Consider the following 22,340-nt stretch of genomic DNA (forward strand, 5'->3'; position numbering starts at 1 on the left):
GTATTAATCATCTTGTAAAAACAAACGACGTGCCCAAAAAAAGCGAAATCAGACACATCTTTTACGTCTGCAAGACTATTAGCAACGCATCATTTCCATGTGAGTTGGGAGTACTAGAGCAAAACGTCATCTGTTGGGGTTGCACAACACAGTAAAGAGAACAGAAAAGAACAAAGCAGAAAAACAGTACTTTATTTGACAAATAAATACACGCATTTTTACATCATAGTCGATGAAGTGGACTTTCCTCTCTTGAGCTACACTCTTGTCTTTCTCAAAGTGTTGACTCAGTATTGCTGGGTCAGGTCCCTGCACCTCCAAGTCCTTGAGGTGCCAACTAAATTAAAAGTGTTGAATGTTAAAAAAGAAAAAAAGTTGAATCTTAGCGTAAGCATTTGCCTGATCACTGCAGGATTTTGCACAGAAACGGCGGATGTGGCTGTGCAGTAAATTAGCAGGCCTCTAAAGAGCGCCGTCTGATGAACGTAGTGCAGCGTGCGCTAACACAGATGTCCAGGGCTCATTTACAAAAGGCTGGCTGCTGCGTGGAGCCGTCAGCGTGCCGCTTTCCTCGCCAATATTGGTAGTGCTGCCCCGGCCCAGCTTGGATCAGCCCGGCCCCCACAGAGCAGGCCCCGAAGGTGAGGGAGGGGTGGAGAAGGAGTGGATGACAGTTTTCCCAGCCTCAGTCCGGGGAGTCAGGCTTTTTCGCTGACTGGTGTTGCGAGCGCGGCCAGCTCTTCTGTCAGCACTTTCCTCTCCTTCATCTTCAAGCGCATAGCCTCCATTAGCTGGATGGCGGAAGGGATCTGCACACAGAGGTGAGGGGAGAGGAGATAAGAAAAAGAAGAACACACTCGTGCCACAAAATGTCCGATTTGGAATGGGAACGGCACAATTATACAAATGATATGGTAAACCGACAAAGACTTTCACCAAGCCAACGCAGTATGGAGGAGCATAACATTGAATATTTGTTTTTCCTATGGTGTTGAACTTGAGTTGGATCATTTTCCTGAGACAAGCCCCAAGGCATCGCTGGAGACACACATAGGACTCCGGTGGTGCCCCGTCTTTGGTGGGAACCTAAATGACGTCCTTGGGGGAATCACAGACAATTACAAGGGTTGAATATAGGACCGTCAGATGTGTGCTTTTCCTTTATGAAGGTGAGAAACTAAAGAGCAGGTCATTATGGCTCATTTGGGTGTTCCTCTAAATCAACACAAGGTTTTCACAGTCATTAAGAGGCCTGATCAAAGGCACCATTCACATGATATTAACCATTAATGTTTGTGTAATCCCTCGGTTGTCTCTGCGTGTTGTATTGTACAAGAAGCTTCCTAGCCTGGTTGTTTACAATAAAGGAGGATCAAGTTGTTACACAGAAATATTCACTTATTATTACTTAATACTAGCACTATTTTAAAACTACTTAAAACATCATGTGTGATAAAAGAGGCATTTATCACCAAACTAAAAAGAGGCCCAGACCAAGTACTGCAAGTTAGCAAAGATGTTGGTAAGATGCACTGTTCTTATCAATAAACATATTATTTATTATTATTATTTTTAGGTTAAAGGGGTAAACCCAGATGAAATGCACTCAGAAATACTGAGGACGTGCAAACTCCACCTGAGATAAAGAATCGAAGTCCTAGACGCTGACTTGTGACTCGTTTTCCAAGTAATCTCTGAGTCTTGTGATTTGACATCCAACTGAGGATTTGGGACTCTGACTTGTGAGCTTCTGAGGGTAAGATGTGGACCAGGGCCACAGACTTGACTGATTAATCTCACAAGTCACAGGAACTACCGACCTCTGGATAAACGGCATTCTAAACAAGCTTTTAAATGATAGTTTTAAGGTCAAAGGTTCAGATTTCATAGGACGGCCCATAAAGGAGACACTGATAAAGAAATACTTAAGAAAACTCTTCTTAAAAAGGATGGAGCTGTGACTATGACACAGTTATAGATCATAGTGACACGACTTGGACTCAGACTTACACATTCTGAAGAACTTTTGTGGGTTATTCTGAAATGTATTTGGATATGGACCAAATATTTGGCAAGTCAGGTCTTACGAGACGTGAGCCGCTCACAGCAAAGACACATGTTTGTTTGTTCATGTTGCTCTTTTGTGCCGTTTTTGTTGCTTATTTGTGACACATTTAGGTCACTTCTTCATCGCATTTTTTTTTGGCACTTTACTGTTGCTCTTTTGTTGCTTTTACGTCACACATTTTCGTCACTTTTCTGTTATCTTTTGTTGCTTTTTTGTCCCTTTGTCGTCACATCTTTGTTGCTATTTGACACTTTTTTCAAGAAGCTTTTAGATTTGGGAAAAGCACACCTGGAGAGAATATGCTTGGTTCAGGTGGGGGTTAAGAGGTGAACTTGGACTCGGACTTAAGCCTGTTAAAGGGGGGGTATTATGCAAAATCGACTTTTTCAAGCTTTACATCATGTTATTAAGTCATTCCCTCATTAAAAACATGCCTGAAGTGTTGCCTTAGCACATTCACGTATTTCTGAGTAATCTGTAAAAACTCCGATGGAAGCCATTTTAGGGATAAAACGCCTGATTCCTTCAGGAAACGCCCTCGACCTCCAGGATACGCCTCCAACCTTTCGTCACCAGCCGAGTAACCAACCACTGCTCCTCAGCAGAACCCCCTCCCCGCAGTGTCTAGCCCTAAGATGTAAACAGAGTCATCATGGAGGATTAGCTTCATGTGTTGTGAACCGGAGCCACAGCAGACTTTTACAAAGACACACATCAGTGTTTCTGTTGCCGAAACACCCAGGATTAAAACCGGTGACAAGAACGCTTATTTCAGTGTCTGGTTCTGCGCTGGGCCTTGATGATGCACAGAGCCTCCGGAGAAAGCTAATGCTAAGCTAAACCTCGAGTCATCACGTGAAAACGAGAAATATGCACACATAAAGTCAATAAAACCACCACACACATAAAGAACCGTTTAACAATGATCACACACGGAGCCAGGCTTGTTGATTTGGAAGTTTATTGCTCACATTTCATCTACAATGGGTCATAGCCGAGTGGCTTTCTCCCGGAGCTAACAAGCTAGCCGCGACAAGCTAACGGGAAAATTCACTGAATACAAGCAGCATATTATGCATTGAAAACGTCACTAAAACAGGCAACTGCTTGAAGCAGCCTTTATGATGATCACACACTGAGCCTGGCTTGTTGATTTTGTAGTTTACTGCTCACATTTCATCTACAGTGAGTCGTAGCCGAGTGGTTTTCTCCCGGAGCTAAGGCACTATTAGCCACGACAAGCTAACAACCTTCACCTTCACAACATTCATTGAAAATACGCAGCATATTATGCACAAATAACGTCAATAAAGCAGGCAACTACTTGAAGCAGCCTTTACGATGATCACACAATGAGCCTGGCTTTACACATTTGTGGTTTATTGCAGACTTTTCATCAACAATGAGCTGTAGTCGATTATAACAAGCTAACGGGTAACCTCGAAAAACCACTGTCCACCTGCACAGATAATGTCCGTCTTTGAATCGTATGGGCTCCTGCAGATCCTGGTGTCGTCCATGGGGGTATAGTTAGAGATCCATAGGGCATGGCAGATGCAAAGAGAAAGCCTCCAAACAGCAGTTATTTTTCAGGCAAGAGCCCCTTCCAAGCGTCCGGTGTGGAAGGTTTGTCTCCAAATCATATCCTGTGTGGCCATTGTTCACAAAGTGATAAACAGTAGCTCCTTTCCAACAATAAAAATTAAAATGCACCGATGGTAGTTTCAATACTGTGGAGAAAGTGTTGTGATGCCACAGACAGCGTGTGGAGGGGGCGTGTCGGAAAGGGTCAGAGGTTCTTAAAGAGACAGAGGCCTATTTCAAGTCTTTCGCTACCGCCATTTTGAAAGAGCAATTTTATACAAGGCAGTTATTCTAATTTACTGCATTTACAGACCAACAGAAGGTTTCGTCATCATTGTAGTGTGCCATAGACTGGTGCTATGTGGCTGAAAAAAGCATAATACCCCCTCTTTAAATCCTGTGTGACTTGAACTTGAACAATGAGGAATTGCTCTTCCCACAGGCAGGGTAATAAAAATAATGAACTAGATGAGATGCAAACCATGGTGTCACAATTATTTGAACTCTTAAAGAACAGCCGATGTACCTCAAAATCTACCGTAACAAAAAAGGAAGTACATTCTGGATCCACTTGCAAACACTCTTACCAGTTGCTACCTATTCCTCGGTAGCTTTCAGGTCACTGCACCACTTTGGCTCCTCTCCTCTTCATTAAAAGTACAATCTCGGAACCCAAGCTGTAAGATGTGAGCGCACTAGAAGGATGCTTCAAACGCACAGGCCTATCCCTCCGAGGGTCTCCACGCTGAAGGAACTGCTGAGACATCTCCCCCTGGTGGCTCCTGTGGGAACACCCCTCAGTCTCTGGCACTCTCACAGGCACACGGCGCTTCCTCATCAGCTAATTACACGCGCAGCCACTAAGTATGCAAACAAACACACCAAAATAGAGACGCATGCAGCCACAGCACCGGGCTCTGAGGGACCGCACGGAGAGCAGGGAGACGGGATCATTAAAGGAACTGATGTGGGAGTACGGGTAAACAACAGGTAAACATCAAACGTGATCATTTTATCCTCAAAAGTGCAACGAGTTTTACAAAGGGGACACGGTTTTTCAAACTTTTAGGGAAGCAACAGAATACTCAAATTTATGAAGCGAAGTAGTAAAACACAGAGAAAACGCACAAACGGGTTCCAACTTGGGACTTGCTGACTTTCACAAATTTTGACCCTGTTTAGAAAAAAGCCTATCCAACCACATTTCAACCTAAAAAAGACTCACAGAAACAGAGTGGCGTTAGGAAGTTTCAGTCGTTATTGGGGCTCAGACCCCGGCAGAAGATTGCATTAACGATATGAAATACATGGCGATGATGAATGTTAGACAGAATCTTCCCCCCGGAGCCCAAACACTGATGGTGGTAGGACGAGCTGAGGAGAGGCCAGGTGGAGGAGGGGCGGAGGAGGGCCGCAGCACAGCAGGGAAACAACCGAGTGACGGACGAGGAAGGTTAGGAAGGGGACCCTGGGCGATGAAATGGCTGAAGCAGGAATGAGCAGCTGCGGTGATAAGCTGTTGCGAAGGTGTGGCTTGAGATAAGGCTGTGATTGGATGATTTGTGAAGAACTGCAGGAGACGAGGCGATGAATGAATGTTGCAGGTCTTCCAGGTTGAATTTGCGCTTAAGCTTCATTACAACACCACCTGTAATCAGTAGTTTGCCGGTTCTCATCTTTGACTATGAAATCAGTTTGATAGTCAATGTACTCCTCGACCTCTTCTGTAAAACACACTGAATCACTTGTCTATCATCTGCACCATAGAAATAAACCTGCCAAATCTTGCTGCTGATGAAATGCTTTCGATACACCCCGCTCCTCTCTTACGCCTCTCCCTGTGGTGTGACTAAGAGCCGCATAGCGTTCTAAGTTTGTAAAATAAAGACAACAGGAGCGCCCACACCCTGACTCACGTTGGCCCCTCCACCTCACGCGCTATTCCCTTTCTTCCAGATGCCCTCCCCGTGCAGGTGGCCCAGCAGGCCTGCGGTAGGATCGCGGCTATCCCCTGGGCGGCTTCAATCACTGTTAGGAACTGGCACTAATGTTATGCTACAGTTGATTTAGCCGGCCTTCCTGTCCCTCTTGGCATCAGCAACGGCGCTAGGCAACGCAAGCGCTGCTTTTTTTTTTTTGTGCAAGAGGCCCCTGTCCCCTTTGGCTACACTAAAATAGCTAGTGTAGCATTAAGCCGCGCTAACTCCCGTCCATTACTATTCAACAGGCCCTCCAGAGTAGACCTTTTGTCCTGCTATGATTTCATGAACATGTTTTAGAAGTGAACTGACGTGGAGAAGCACCGCCGCTGACAGTGGGATGTGTGTGCGAAGTGTGTGCGTGCGCGACTTCGAGACAAGGACAGGGGCTGCAAGCAAAAGGTGGTTTCACGAGCCAATTAAGTGACATTGCTATTCTGCAGCCCGGGGCACACCTCCAGGCAAAGTGCAGCTCAAAGTTGGAGCGCTCCTGTGACCATTGTCTGCTAGTGGCATTAAGCGCACAGACTCTTTTTTTTTTTTTTTTACCTAAAAGATCGATCATTCAGGCTCTTTTGTCCTCTCCCCCGAAACAGGTTAGTGCAATTATTTCCAAGGGCCCAATTTGTTCGGAGTGGAGACTGTGTCAAGCGGCTGGATATAAAACAAGAAGGATTGAGTTGAGACGAACAAGCGCAAAGCCGAAAAGGGACACGGAAGGGCATCAGACGCAGCAGCAAACAGAAGCAGATCCAAGGCCTCGTCTTACCGTGCTTTACGATGCCCCAAAACCAACATCATTCACACGGTACATCTTTGAGAACCGGAGACTATCCCAAAATCTTAAGGCTTTGTCTGGGTACAATGATCAGCTCTTAGTATTTAGCTGACACTAAACAAAAGACAGACTTGGCTTGGCTTGATACAGAGCTGAAGGAATGTCCGGCTATGACAAAAGCATTATCCAAGTGAACTATTCCCATCATCTTCCCAGGCAGTCCCTGGCTGATACGGAGTCTCCAATCTAGGCCACTACTCAAGGTAAGGCAGAGGTAGTTACAGTAGTTTTATCAGAGATGAAAAAAAGGCGCTCTTTGATCTTTGATCCTCTCACTTTTGTTTGAAAATCAATTTGATCAAACAAGGGAATAACAACAACAACAACAACATGATAAATAGATTAAAAAAAGGCCCGAGCACAAAGGCACCAACTCAAAAGTCTTGCATTTGATTATCTCCTATAATGAATCTGTCACATTCGCCGCGGCTCAGGTAAAGGAGCGCACGGACCAGCCTGTTCTCTCCCTCTGCTTTATAATTACCTTCCCAACAGTGGGAGAAGATCCCGCTCTCCTCTCCCGCAGGCCACAGGAGACTGATATGAAAGGGAATTGGACACTTGGGGCCACAAATACTGTAATTAAAAATCTCCCCTTTTTCTTGATACGCGTTGTTTGGAAACATCATTTTCAGAGCGCATTTGTTAGGGATGTGACCTAAATAGGGCCTAGATTAAACACCGGGTCTTTGTTGCAGGTTGCTGCACTCATTAGGTGTGAAAATGAGGTGATTCGGGCCTGATTGGGGGATAAATATAGAGGGGGTGATATCCATACAAAAGAGACGCAACCTTAAGGTAGAACTCTGTGATCACAGGAGTGGTTAAGAGTGTGGCTCATTGGGCGAGCTAATCTACTGAGCAGCACTAAAGCTCGAAGGTAGTCGCTTTTGGAAAACAGAACAGAACAGTGTTCCGCCATACGTGTAGCAGCCGTAACCATGAGACTTGCAGAGATTTGTCTAAACTCCAAAGTTAGAAGGTTTAAAACAGACACAGAGACACAGGGATAATGTGTAGTTTGCAAAGGCTGATGAAGAGACTACCTAGAAAATAGAATGTAGTCATACTAATAGTAATAGTTATTTTAATTTGATTGCGATTCATTGTGCAGGCCTTGGTAGAAGTGTGGCACTAATGCTCACTTGCGTACCCTTGAGAAATAGCAAAATAAGGTGATGATGATGTCAAAAAGAAGAAAAACTTGTAATATATAATGTACAATTACTTCTTGCTAGTGTCTTCTACTACAGCTTTAAACAAAGGGAAATACTTGACTACACTACAGCGTGGCAGAAGCAGAAGACAGGCGTAAATGGAGGTAGATGCATCGCTATGGCGACACTTGAACAGGCAAAAGAAGAAGAAGCGCGCCTGGTTAAGTAATCCCCACAATAGTAGTCCGAGGATTATGTATCATCACCGATAATCTCCATCTCCAGTTTCTATTTATGTGAAAGTTAACAGAGGAAGTCACAGCGCGCTCGGGCATAATGAGCCCTCTCCAGGGGATGCCCCGCTTGTTCTATGGCATATTTACAGTACAAAGGCTGAGCTCGGGTCCCCTCCGCGCGCACACAAACACAAAAGAGTGGCTGATTTAATTAGCTCAATCATTAAACGAAGCTTAATTAGAGTCACTTTCCTATAGAGAGAAGTGTACGACTCAGAGCTGTTCCTTGTCATCACAAAGGCATAATGAGCCACGCAGTACACTCGCCCAGAAACTTTAGCACTCTGGAGCCTTTGATATGTCTAATTCCGAGGGTTAATGAAGTAATCCCAGCGGAGGGGACTACAGGGCTGGAGCACTTGACAAGGAGCGACATGAATAGTAAAGTATGTTATTTAGAGATAAATGATGCCATTTACCTTCATAGCATCGAGCCGCAGCAAACATCCCTAAAGTTCGATAAAGGCTTCCAATTACAGGAATTATTACAGGCCGGCAGATTGCGCATAAACAGCTTTGATGTGGAGAACACGACCACTCCTGATTGGTCGGCCTGTCTCTGCCACTGTCCTAATCTTCACCTGCTTGTTATGGTCGGGAAGCTGATAAGAAGTGATGCCTGGACGTCTCCCTTGGGCGTCATTGCGAGGTAAATATTAGCAGGCCCCGAGCGCCACCCCATACCAGTAAACCAAAGCACTGTCCTCTCATAAAGAAATCAACAGAGTCAATGACTTTTTAAATGTTATTATGCTGTCATGAGGCTCGGGACGGCCGTGTGTGTGGATAAAATGAGTGTGAAAAATGATCAGGAGGGATGCGGCATGCCTGTGTGCACGGGCTGCTGGTGTTCATTATGGGGCAGCAGCAGAAGCCAGTCATTTCCCTGTCTTCATAAAGACTCGGCCCATTAAATTCTACCTCCAGTCAATAATTAGGACTCCACAAATAAACCAAAGGCAATTAAATCAATGCTTCCCCGGGCCGGTGCCTGGACCCCCTGGCCCACACGGACACTCCATCTTCAGCACGGGCCTTATTCATGGTGCAGCGGTAGAGCCATCCAGCACACCCCCCGGCCCGCCAATCATTATTACACCAGCCTGTCCCAGGGTCCTGGAGTGGAGCTTCGCCTATGGTGGCTCTCTACTGAGAGGAGTGCGCTTTGATTTCATTAACTCACCAGTGCAGAGGGGAGACCAGGAAATGAATGCTATGTTTCATTTGCTTTTGAGTGGACAAGTGGGGAGTCTGTTAGGGGGGCTTGGAAAATCTATGCCACTTCTTGGGCATTAAGGGAGCATCCTGTAGTTCAAATGCAAATATTTAATCCACAATTCACCTGCCTGTCTGGGACCAACAACCCAACTCTTCGTTCAAAAATCTGTTTTGCCAGTCATGCGTGGCCATGTGATCACATGTCATATAATAGAAGCATCACTGGATACTGTGGATTACTTTTTAACACTTGGATGAAAACTTTGGACATCCGTTTGTCCGTCATCTATAAAAGGAGCACCATCTCAAATCATACCATCCTCAAGTGTTAGCAAATGAGCCGTCTCTCCCTCTCATTACGTTGACATGTGGCAGTGCATGACAGTGATGGCAAACAAACTGTCCAAACACAAAGATACGGACACACACACACACACTTCCTTCGCCTTAGAGCCACACTTGCACTACACCGCAGTGACTGATGGCTTCTGTATTGACAGGGCCACTGCGATAATAAAGTGCTGTCCCACTGGCAGCTCCATTAGACCCTGACAGTGACAAGATGAGGCTGGGCTGGGAGTTCACGCACACGCAGAAGTACCACACTGTCTCATCCTCTCACGGTGACAGCTCGCACTAGTTAAGGACACGGAGCTCTCTCTTCCTTCCACAACGTCTATTTCTGTCCGTGTCTTTTTATCGGCGCAGAAGTGTGTGAAGATCATATAACTATTAGGGGAGTGTGTTATTAGTGTCACAGGCTGGGTGACAGGCCGGGCACTTCACACATGTTCCGCTCGCTGAGCCCTTCATAGACTATCACAGGGAGGAGAGGGTGAGACAAGCTTGCTCTGTTGACTGCAATGCTGTCGAAAGTACAAGGGTCCAGTGGATTTTATAAACAGTACAAAAAACTGCACTTGCTTATCATCTAATCAGCGTTAAAGAGGCAGTGCATGACTTCTCTAGAGTGAAACCCAAGGCTAGTTGTTGGCACTACCTTTCACAAATGCGTCTCGAAAGTTGTGTAACATGCTAATGAAATTATCAACATGAAGAATTGTTAGGGATGAGTTACATCACAAAGAGTTTACACTTAAGAAGCTTCCTCTGTCAATGTTTTAAAGTGGAGAATAAAATCAGGTACAGGGGTTTTAAGGGGTGCCACCTGCAAAATATAAAAGCAAATAATAACTATTCTGGACTGGAAAAACACTAAAAAATATTAAAAAAATGGTCCATGGAACCGCCTTGTCCTATGTGCCACAACTATGAATGCAAACAGCTGGTGCAGACAGAGTAAAGTACAGGATTAGAGGTAAAAAAAAGAAAGAAAAAACACACACAAAAAAAACTGCAGACGATGGACTTGAAAGGGGATAGAAAAAGTGCAGTGGGGAAGACTGCGCTGGTCCCTCGGGGCGAGTCTCAGCCTTGTCATACCCTGCTCTCCCTCCTCCGCCTCTCCCCGCAGCATCTCCACACAGTCACCCCCCCACCCACCCATCCCACATCCCACTGACCCCCCCCTCCCTCTCCACCACCCCCCTGTTTCTGCCCACGGAAAACGTCGATAGCAGGCTGCCGGTGTCGAGGTCTCTGGTGGACACTAGCTCATTCTCCCGGCATCGACAGGCCCGCCAAATCAATATTTAGTTCCCCACTAACAAGCTGCCTCGGGGTCTGAGCTGGAGAGAGGGAGAGAGAGAGAGCGCGAGCGGGTGGCGGGACAGCCGAGGGATGGCATGGAGAGACGGAGAACAGGGACTGAGGAGCTGTCCAGCTAGAAGGGAAAAACATGGATGGGGTCTTGTGTGTGTTGGTGTGGGAGGGGGCAGGAGGAAGTGTGTGTGTGTGTGGGGAGGGGGGGTACGCAAGGTGCAAAGGTCAGGAGAAGATCTGGGGAACAAGAGAGCAGTGTCTGGTGTGTGTCGTGGTGCGGAGGCGACGCATGAGTGCCTGCGGCTGCCGCTGACAACAGCACAGGCGCGCACAGTCATACAAACCGTATCACGGGGCGCTGACAGCCCTCCACTCTGGCTCCGCTCAAACATAAGTGGCTCACAAAGACTCACGACGTACAGCCTCTTTTGTTTTATCTGGCTCTCTATCTGCGGTGCTGCTTGGGAAAGTAAATCTGATGCTGTTTTTTTTTTTTTTTTTTTGGTACGTGTGTGTGTGTTTTGTGCAAATGCAACTGGTAGCGGATCAGGGCCCTGGAGAGCGCCTGACTCCAGGCAGGATGGCATGACAAAAACAAATGTGTCCTTGTGTCACTGTGTTGAGGCCGTAAAAAAACCCACACTGTTGCACTGTTGGATCAGGAAAAAAGAAAGAAAAAAAGTACCATGGCCCTAAGACAATATAGTAGTAAAAATACCCACAGTAAAATACACTGCATGATGCACAACCAAAACAGTGCTTGGACAGGCAACAAGATGGAAATAGAATGCTAAGAGATAACGATTTAGCCGTTTCTATACTAGAAAATTCATTCTCATATACCCATGAAATAAAGAAGAATGAGATGTGTATCTTCTTTCCATGAAAAATCATCGTTACACTTATTTGTAATAATAATATAGTTTGAAGCAATTGATAAACGATTGCAATTAAATTTCCTATTTACAAACATGCACTTAAAAGGAAGCTGCACAATTTTTCTTATCCATTTGACTAACCTTCTGTTGAAGAATATGATGAAAATGGTCCATCCACAGCTGATCTCCGGGACCATCTGAATAAGCCACTGTTTCCTGAAAATAGATCAAACACAGCCTTTAAATGGCAAAATACGGTATATCTCCAAAGTAATGGTTAGTTTGTATTTAGACACATAGCATTTGATAACAAGGATAACAATTCCACGTTGTTGGCTTGTCCAAAAGTGAACTGCGCAAAGTGCAAGGACTCGATTTACGCCTGCTACTTCACACATGCCACTAATCTTTGCCCCGCGCTCTCCGAGTCTCTTGCTGGAGGGCTGAATTGCAGTGCGCCAGGCAGGACCTTGAAGGAGCTCCCGGGAGACCAGTGGCATGGACCGCCAGCATACACTTGCATGCTACTTATGTATAAAGAGCTAGCAGAGTGGTAGCCTTGTTAGCGCTAATGAACAGAAGTCGGGCCGCGTGCGCTTCGGAACGAATGTGCTACCTCTTCACTTCGAACCCCAGGTGCTGCTGTTTGAAATAGGGCGATAGGCCTTGTACCACATCGCAGGGACAGTGGGGGAGCAGTTCCACTTTGCTGACTGGTGAATAGTTATTTTGGACAGTCCACAGTTTGCAAGGCTCACAAAACATCACTTTGAACTTTTCCCCCAACTTTCAGTTTCAAACCCAAGGCAAACCCATTCAATCAAATAAAAAACTTCCCAGTAATCGCGGTAGTTAGGTAGAAATATAACTGGCAACCAACACATAACAAATCCAATAATAATTAGGGAGCGCTAACTAGTATGCCACCTTGCCGCTAGTAGGTATTAAAAAAAAATAAAATACTGCTCTCAAAAGAACTATCTTTGCTATTGTTCTTTTGCATATTTCTGCAGGTATCTGTGAAGAAAACACCTGTGTCATTTGTGGGAGGCCTGTATACTGACCAGTGCATAGAGTAACTGCTGCTGTTGAATTAGTTGTAACAGAGAGGGAGGGTCTTTGCGACTGCAGCGCCCTGAAGCTTCCCACAAGGCCAAACAGTGCATGTGCGAGGATAACTGTGCTTGTCCACCCTTGATAGATATATAACAGCACTCTGACTCCTTCTAACATTAGGCACAAAACAAACTGGCCTGGCAATTATAGTCTTATTACATCTGGATCATTAACTCCACAACAAGATGCCCAGGGAGCCTCTGGCTGCTCGACCCTCAGTGGTGCTCGGATAAACACTGCTGGAAGAAGCAGAGAAATAAAACTGCAGCTCCACAGCTCAGTGGAAGCTGTGTGTGCAGTTCTTGTATTCAAGTAATGCATTTGATGCGTAGTCAATGCGTTCTTAATCAGAACTAGGAAAACAGGGTAATTGTTTTAGTGCATCCCTTACATTCCGGGCTCTGACTTATTTTGAACTATATGTACTGCAAAACAATTGAAAATACAATCAAACCAAATGCAATCAACTCATAACAACCTCACACATGCTATTTGAGTGGTTAAGGCCAATATCAGCATGGTGGCTTTGAATCCCCAATTTGCTACTTGTCTCTCGCCGCTCTTTACTCCATTTTACCCAAAGTTCTGAAGGTTAAAAATTAGACAACAGGACTTGCACACACATGCCAACGTTTCAGTTTCTAAAAAATAAAAGAGAAACTCATGGTCTATTAGCATCAAAACATTGCGAAATAAGCAAGTAAAGATAAATAATTATTACACATGAACAGCAAAATAGCATGGACATCAGCCAATTCAAAAGAAAGCATGCATATATTAGAGTCTAATACATAAACATATCTTACACATTTGAAAGACGTGTTACAAATAAACGGTTGATTGATTTCAAACTAGTAGCTGGGTTATGTTTAGGAGCAACAATGATCTATGATCTATAAAGGTCAAGTACAGGCCTCTCAACTGAAACATGAGAACTATACAGACTTGCTAATCCGTTATGAAAGAATATGCCAGAAGTTGAAAATATCTTTTGACAAATGCCAAAACACAGGTTGTCATCAACAGGTCATCCGCTCCCAACATCTGCAAACATGATGGCATCAAAAATGTGTCTCAAAACATATCACGAAGAAAAACTCCCATACTTAAGTAAAGTTGTTGGCAATGAACTTTTCTCATTTTAAAGTATAAGTGAAAGTAAGTGAATCCCTGTGAGCCTGGGGCTTCACTCGGTACACTGGTATTGTACAAGCATGAGTGAATATGTGAATACTCTGGGCGTGTGTTCGATCGGATAAATACTATTGAGACATCCATATAACTTCATGTCATCAGGTTCAAAGAAAAACCCATCCACTATGATTTACTATTTTATACGTATAAAAATGTTTATCAAATACAACAGAGGATTATATTATAGTTAAGATCCTCAATTTAACAGCCAATTTAAGAATTGTTTTAATCTATTTTCCACTAAATTTGCATTGTATTATTGTACTAAGCAATAAATATAAAAAGTAAAAAGCTCTTTCAGGAAAGTTTTAAGATTTATTTGTGTCCCTCATCCGGTGTTGATAGACTGAACAACCATGTACTTTATTCAACAATTCAACAAAGTAAAGCCTGTATCTTCTGTAATTGGAAGAGCTCATCATAGGAATACGATTTTGATTCTAATAAGGTATTTTGAGCATGTCAATGAATGCATTCCTGTATTATGTATTTTTACACTCTCATTTAAAGTAGGCAGAAATCATTTGACAAACACATTTCCTACAAAGCAACAGTGCATCAGAATGGATCATAATAAGGCACTTGAGAACGCCATGATGGACCAACAACTCAAAAGGCCCCTGAGCCCACAGCAAGACTACCTTTTACCACCCCTAATCCACAGGAGAAAACATGTGGCGCCGAGGAGAGAGTGATTTAACCTACCAATATTTCAGCTCTCATGAAGGCGACTTTTTGTCAATTGACTAACTGTGGCCTGTCATGTCCTGGGTGGAGCAGCGCAGAAAACGGCTAAAATTGGTTTCAAGTGTGAGTAAGTGCCCGCTGCACCTTCTCCATCTGGTGATAGATAGAGGACGTCCCTAGGGAAGGGAGGAAGATTGTAACGTGGGTCTACTAATTGAGAACACAGATAGGTATGATCTATGGGGGAGGAAAGGCCCACCAAGTTAGAAAAGAAAGTAAAAAACAAAACAAAAAAAGAATAATACCAACAATTGTGTCCCATAGAAAGATATGAATTTCCATTTTGACCACAAGGAAAAAAAGTAGCACTTCAACTTGTATTTACTTGACAGATGTCTGATCTCTTTGAGAATAGGCCACGGAGTCGTTTTGGCCAAGGCAGACATACACTTGTTTCGTTTTTGTTTATTTCTGATTTTCAGGAAAGTACCTACTGAAAAGACATTTGTCAAGACTCAAGACTGAACCTCACATTCTCTAGGGGTTTCCAGAAAAAAAACAAAAAAATTATTGTTATTTACTGCTCACAATCGTGATAAAAATGTACTTACAATATCAATATCCGTAAGCAAGATGCGAAATGTAAAGGGACTAGATGCAAGTTGGTAATTTTTATACTCACTACTGCCACCACAGGTCTTATGCGTAACTGCAGGTTCTATATTAAAGGAATAGGCCACCGTTTTTACATACTAAGATATGTTCTTACCTCACTTTAGCCGGGTTAATATATCCCCGTCTGGTCTTTGTCCGCGCGCTCTGTCACGCAAACGGAGCACATACGCAGCCTCTCCCACATGTCACATAGCTCCGAAAAAGCTCACGATAGAAGCTACCAAGCTCTTCCACGTGTTCCCTATTTAAATAAAGTTACGTGAAGTGTTTTCATGCGAAGTGTATTTACCCAGAAATGTAGCATGTCGATTTTATAAGCAAATAAAAAGGGGGACTATATTGTGAGGCGTAATGATACGAGGAGCACAGCGTCCGCGTAGTAACTCCTAAAGACTTCCCCCGCTCACTTCCGTCAATAACCTTTAGGAGTTACTGCGCGGACGTTTTACTCCTCGTATCATTACGCCTCACAATATAGTCCCCCTTTTTATTTGCTTATAAAATCGACATGCTACATTTCTGTGTAAATATACTTCGCATGAAAACACTTCACGTAACTTTATTTAAATAGGGAACACGTGGAAGAGCTTGGTAGCTTCTATCGTGAGCTTTTTCGGAGCTATGTGACATGTGGGAGAGGCTGCGTATGTGCTCCGTTTGCCTGGCAGAGAGCACGGACAAAGACCAGACGGGGATATATTAACACGTCTAAAGTGAGGTAAGAACATATCTTAGTATGTAAAAACGGTGGCCTATTCCTTTAAGCTCGTGCATGACGGGACTTCGGACCTGAAGTAACACCTTTTTGAGTGACAGTGCCGGATTTTAGAGGCAGTTGTAGTGAATAGGTCTGAGCTCATTCTACACATTAGGACATGGCTGTAGCATGAAAGGAGAGGAAAATACTTCATTTTAACATTTTTAAACTCTGTATACCCCCTTTAAGAAAACTGATTATTTAAAGCCAAATATCTTTCAATATTTTTTTTTAAATTACCATGGCCAATCAAAGAAAAGAAAAAGGTTGTGTCATTTAAAGCCACACTGTGGTTTACTACAGTGATGCCCAAAGTGTTGCCCGGTGGCCATGAAGACTTTTTGTTGAATTGGCACACATCTCCAGAAATTGTACTTGTTAAGGCACTTTCCATAACTCCACACAATTAGAAGCTTGAGTAACTTGTTTACCTTAATTAATCCTTTTCGTAGTCCCTCTGGGAGTAATACAAGTGTTAATTGGATGATTGGGGGGTCTTTCATCTCCCCCTGGTGTCTCTGGTCAGAAAACCACAATTGCAACTTTTCCTGCTCCGGGTCGGAGTTACCAATACACACTAATGGAATCACGAAGAAGAAGCTAACAGGCTAAGTGAAAACAATGATCTCTATTGTCTAATTGGATGTACAATATCCCTCTCTCTCCTTGTCTTTTCTGTCAGCGTAGTATTTACTCTCACGGACAATTAATGAGTAAAAAACACGCTACGACACCTGCAGTGGCACTCATGGCCTCTAGGGGCACGAGTTACTTAGTTCTGCTTTAAGGTTCCAAGTCTAAATAAAGGTGTGGGGTACGGTTTAAAGCTCTCTTACATGCACCCAGATGAATGTACTGACCACCACGGCATTTACACTTCGATATGCAGCCCCAATGAAAAAAGTTTGGATACCCCTGGGTTAATATGTGGTGTAATTAAACTGTCATAAAACCCTGATAAAGAACATGTCAGCAACACACAGACAACGCCACCAAACAGACACATCCTTTTGAGATATTCTTTACACCCATAATGAAATGATTGCATTAGCTTAATTCTTTATATTTGATTAATTTGTACACTTTTAGATCAAGCAGCTGATTACTGCTGATAGCTTTTTCAGAGCCGTAAACTATTATGATTACAAACTTCACTCAAACTTACAGGATGGATAACTGCGTGCTTAGTACACTTTTAAAAACAAGATATTGACACGTTCTTGTTGCACGCATCAATACCAGAAGGTCAGAGACACATGATGAGAGGCTAAACATAGTTAGCTACAGGTAAAAGTGGTGGGCTTATGTTTTCCTACTAGCTAAGGCCAACCCAACTGATCAGAGATGATGAACCGAAGTTTCTTCCGCACTTCTCCACGCCACTCATTTTGTCTCAATTGACAAACGCAAAGGCTTCGAGCAGCAAGTCGATGATTGATTTAATAATGTCTTTGCCATTACTCTGGTGTAATTACTAAGTAAAACCGTCAGAAACTTTGGGGGGAATATTTTACACTTGTACAAATCTATTACAGGTACGTGGAGAGCTGTGGGCATAATCTTCACGTGGTATGGATCGGGAAAGTTGGCGTTTGTGTGAGCTGTCGTCCCCTGGCCTTACCTGATCAGTGTCCATTATGTCGGCTAGATCGTTCTCCGACATATTGAGGATGGAGGCTGCGATGCTCTTGGCTTTGATCATGCTCTTGGCTGAGAGGCCGCCCTTTGCTGCCACAGCGCTCTCCTGCCTCTGCCTCCGCTTCTTCATCAACTGCTGCTTGACCTCACCAACGTCTAAAAGTATCTCGCTGGCCAGGGCCTGCAGAAAGAAATATTTTTAAAAAGAGTCAGAGACGGGGATGATGAAATGGATATAGAAAAACAAGAGGGATAGCGCTTGCCTGGCAGATGAATAAATGAAATTGATCAAGCATGCGCCAGAGAGCCCTGGTACATTATGGAGGAATATTGAGTTTGACACTCTCAGATTCTCATTGGCTTCACCTCACGCTCCCTTGTAGGAATGTGGACCTGAGGGTTTGTTGCCCCGTCGATTGAGAGCTGAGGGGAACGCCGCTTTGATATCAAACGCACCCCGAGTTTTGCTTAAAAAAATCTCCCCCGACTGGCAAGAATCGTGCATCAGAGAGAGCGAGAGAGACCCACAGAAAAAGACTAGCCATTCATTTATTTATTTGCTTTTCGGGATGTCTCGGTAAAGTACAACGGGGGCAGCATAATGCGGTTAATAATTGAGCTACGAGGGGGCCCCGTTCCAAAATGGTGCCCGAGTGAACCGCGCCATCCCAGGCCATCACCGGACCGGGCCGGTTTGACTGCCGCAAAGTGGGAGTTTGGGCTAAATACTAGAGAGACAATTAAATGTTAAAACTGCCACTGTACACGGGAAAGTCAATAAAGCCAACTCCCCTTTGCTTCATTTTGAGCTTATTGATCGAGGCAATAATCTTCAGTATCATTCCCTTGTAAGCCGGCTGAAAAGCTGACCTTGGAGTAGATGGTCAGTTGAGGGAAGCGGAAGAATGGGCAGTAAACAAAAGCAAATATGAAAAAAAAAAGAAAGAAAACGAAGTCCGATTTGCTCTTGGACTGGATGCAATTGAGCACATAATAAGTACTCAATGTGCCCAGACAAATGATAATACTCCGGCGCATTACAATAAAAGGAATAATAGCTGCGAACATCTCTGCTGTAATTTCACACAGGTGCAGAGCCTGTAGTTGTCCTCTCTGGAGTTTGCTGACTGCGCACTACATTTGATGCCCCCCACAGATGAACCAGTGTTGCACGTTTACTACAGAGGCAGTGAGTTTTAAGTGTATAGTGCTCATTAATTGTATTTATAGGGACAGAGAATGCCATTTTGATAAAAACCAAAACAAATCTGCAACATGGCCATTTTCCATTTGGCTATTAAAGATAGATGTGTAGAAATTTAAGACGTTGAACAGCATAGTCTGGGCTTCAGTTCCTAATGAACAGTGTTGCATTATGCTTTATGCTCAATCTTTTGAATATTTAGTTTACTCTCTGGAGGTTTATCCACAGATCTTCCATGATGTTTGCCCTTTCTCTCTGAACGGACCGAACGAGGGAAATGGACTAAGTATTCCAGAATATCGAAATGTGTGCTATTAAAATAAAATATAATTTCAGGTATGTTTTTCAAGGTATACCATTATAACAGCACATTTTTCTTCTTTAAAAAGTACATTATATACAGAAAGTGACAATAATAAATAGTAATCAGAGTAATAATAATAAAAGTTTATATTGACGCGTATTTGACCTTTCAGTGACCCAGTGGCTGGATGGGTGGTTGAAATGACGCCTTTACTTTCAATCCCAGTGGCCTGTAGGACTCCAGGATCAATTGTTTCTTATGTTTTCTTGTAGATTTTCTTTGCTGATGGAACTGCCTCCATGGTTACCTATACATTTCATCCAGAAAACCCACCAGAAACCCTAAAAAACAGAAAGAGTCTGAATGCAGCTGATGGAGACACACATGATCAGTGGAGCTCCACACCTCTGCAGGAAATGGTAATTGGACCAACTTATACAGCGCTTCTCTACCTTTATTAGGCCCAAAGTGCTTTACAGTACGGAACCAGTCACCCATTCACTCTCTCATTCATACACCCAATGTACGCAGATACTGGAGGCAAGTAGGGCGAAGTGTCTTGCCCAAGGACACAACGACAGTATGCATTTGTGGGAGCTGGGATTCGAACCCACGACATGACCCGCTCTACCAACTGCGCCACCGTCGCCGAAATGATCTCCACTTATTTAAATGAATCTCAATAAGATGCCTTTAGTTGACTGCACTATCCTTGAGATTAGGATTAGTTCAAGCTGGCATTGTCATGTGAAGATGACGTCATTTCCTGTGGAGAAGCGGAGCTCCACTGATCATGTGCCCCTCCATTGGCTGCATCCAGACCCTTCTCCAAAAACCTGACATAAAATTGATCCTGGAGCATCCTTGAGGCCACCGGGATGGAAAGCAAAGGCGCCTAGCAAACCACCCATGGGCCACTGAGAGGTCAAATACGCACTAATATGAACTTTTTTTCCGCATAAAAAGTTGGATAATGAATCTTTAACTTTTAATCTATGCAGTTTCAGGAAGATTTATTGGACTGCAAATTCTTATAAATAAACCCTACGCTGTAAAGTTTGTTCTCAAAAATAGTATATGGTGTAAAGAAAATGCACACGAATTTAGGGAGAAATGTCACTTACAGCATCTTAAACTCAACGCTGAAAACAATGCTGCAAAAGGCCCATTTGCAAAAGCTGTTTCCTTGACAACAAAGCCTGCCAAAAACCCCTAACAGCCATTCACTGTCACTACTCAATGTTTACATACAATTGACCTAAATCCTGTCGGTCTATTTACCCACAAAAGAGATTACAGGTTAAAATTTCCCACTCATTTTCGGCCCTTAGAGAAACAATCGTACCACACACAGGCGTATTCATATACATATCAGAGAGCTGGTGTGTCTACATGAGAAGCGTGTGTTAGTTATGAGCTCTTAGCCTGCCTGGTAGCACAATCACTATAGCCAGAGGGCCAATTTAGACAGGACGTGGATTAGGGCATGGAGATGAGGATCAAATGAGCAGCTAAAAGATATCCCCTTTAATAACCAGCAACCTGTGAACCCCTTCACACGCAGCGAGGACACAAAGGAGCATTCAAATTCATCACGAGCAGTATGGGAGGAGTAAACCCTGCACTTAAACATTGATTACGAAAACAATGGCTGAAAGATGTTACGATAATACCTTTTATTTTTGTATCTATAAAAGTAGATTTGCCTTCCCAGCTTTGACCCGCTCTGAAAAACAAAAAATTAATAATGATAGATGTGGCGAAAATATCCCTCAATGTGGACATCAACTCAGTAATACAACCTCAGCTGGTTAAAAAATGTAGGTGGCATTTGAATTTATCCATGACATATCAATACGAGAAGCACATAATAAACCAGTATGTTTTTCATCCCCATTATGGCCAGTCGTACAAAGATTTTGCCAGCAACTACTTGGACAATCACAGTATAAAGAAATTACTATACATTGACAATTTTACGAATATGAAAAAGACAACACAACAATAAGCTTAGAGTATTAGCAAGAAATGCTTCTATTGTGAAAAGAAAGACGCTGGCAGTAGGGATGACAAGCCAAAACATTCAGTGCGAGAGCGAGCTACCTCCAGCCTGTGTGTGCCGACATGAGGAGTCACTGCATGCAGGGCCACTCTTTAGCAGTTCAACAGCAGTGCTTACAGCCTGGGGCATGTGCAGGGGCCAAAGGGGTCTGCTGGCACACAATAAGAAATCTCGACGCACAAATATATACAGCCACAGCAGCACATGGAGCCACAGAGAACAAAAAACAAGCTCATAAAGACACTCACACACGCACATCTACAGACACACAGCCCTCCGGTCCTGATCAATACATGACAAGAGTAAATCTCCTCCGGACGTCAGCCAGTCCAATCAAAGGGCTCGCTGTTCTTATAGGGGATCACAGGAGCTAGGGGAGACAAACAATGATGTGAATCCTCAACAACACAATGGCCCCCACCAGCCTAGGGTTATGGGAATGGAGGGAAAAAAAGAAACGACTGGATTTCTATGCATGTCTATACAACTGCCCTTTAACCAATATTATCTGCTACATTGTGCAAACAAACACTTTTTGTAACCCTTTCTATGTGAGCAGCAGATCTGAGAAAGATCTGCTTACCAATAAGTACAAACCTAATTGGTAAGCCAGGTAGTGATGGAAACGGAATGAATATTTTGGCTATTGCCTATTTGGCCCATTCATGTTCGGAAAAGAGCCTATACCAATATGCACCATAGGCCCCCTGACAAACACCAACCAATCACTCACACACACACTCTGTTTTCAAACAGGCAGGTTGGGTGAAGTGCACTGATCACGGACACGATGACAGTCTGTACCAGTCCAACCACGAATTTCAGATCAAAAGTTCTACCATCTGAGCCACATGTTAAAGTTTTTGACCATCAAATACATACAATTAAAGATCAAATTAAGTTAGTGGTGACTCGTGGTGACCAACGACTTACAACAGTTACGAGAGAGAATACATTTACACAATTACAATAATTGCTGCATTGGCAAGTTAGCAACCACTCCAAAAATCCAATTGAGTCATC

At 43.6% G+C, this 22,340-nt stretch overlaps 1 protein-coding gene across 1 annotated transcript in view; it reads right to left on the reverse strand.

The window, feature by feature from the left end:
* Positions 1-223: 223 nt before the first annotated feature.
* cntln (centlein, centrosomal protein) overlaps positions 224-22,340 on the reverse strand; it is a 101,784-nt gene continuing 79,667 nt past the window's right edge. Inside the window, exons 25-27 of the mRNA XM_079553830.1 lie at positions 17,731-17,928; positions 11,822-11,896; positions 224-809 (exon numbers count right to left, since the gene is read on the reverse strand). Of these exons, the coding sequence (XP_079409956.1) occupies positions 699-809; positions 11,822-11,896; positions 17,731-17,928 (384 nt within the window). The 3' untranslated portion in view covers positions 224-698. The remainder of the gene's footprint in view (positions 810-11,821; positions 11,897-17,730; positions 17,929-22,340) is intronic.

Source organism: Gobius niger (genome assembly GCF_951799975.1).
Source record: "Gobius niger genome assembly, chromosome: 3".
NCBI classification, from domain to species: domain Eukaryota; kingdom Metazoa; phylum Chordata; class Actinopteri; order Gobiiformes; family Gobiidae; genus Gobius; species Gobius niger.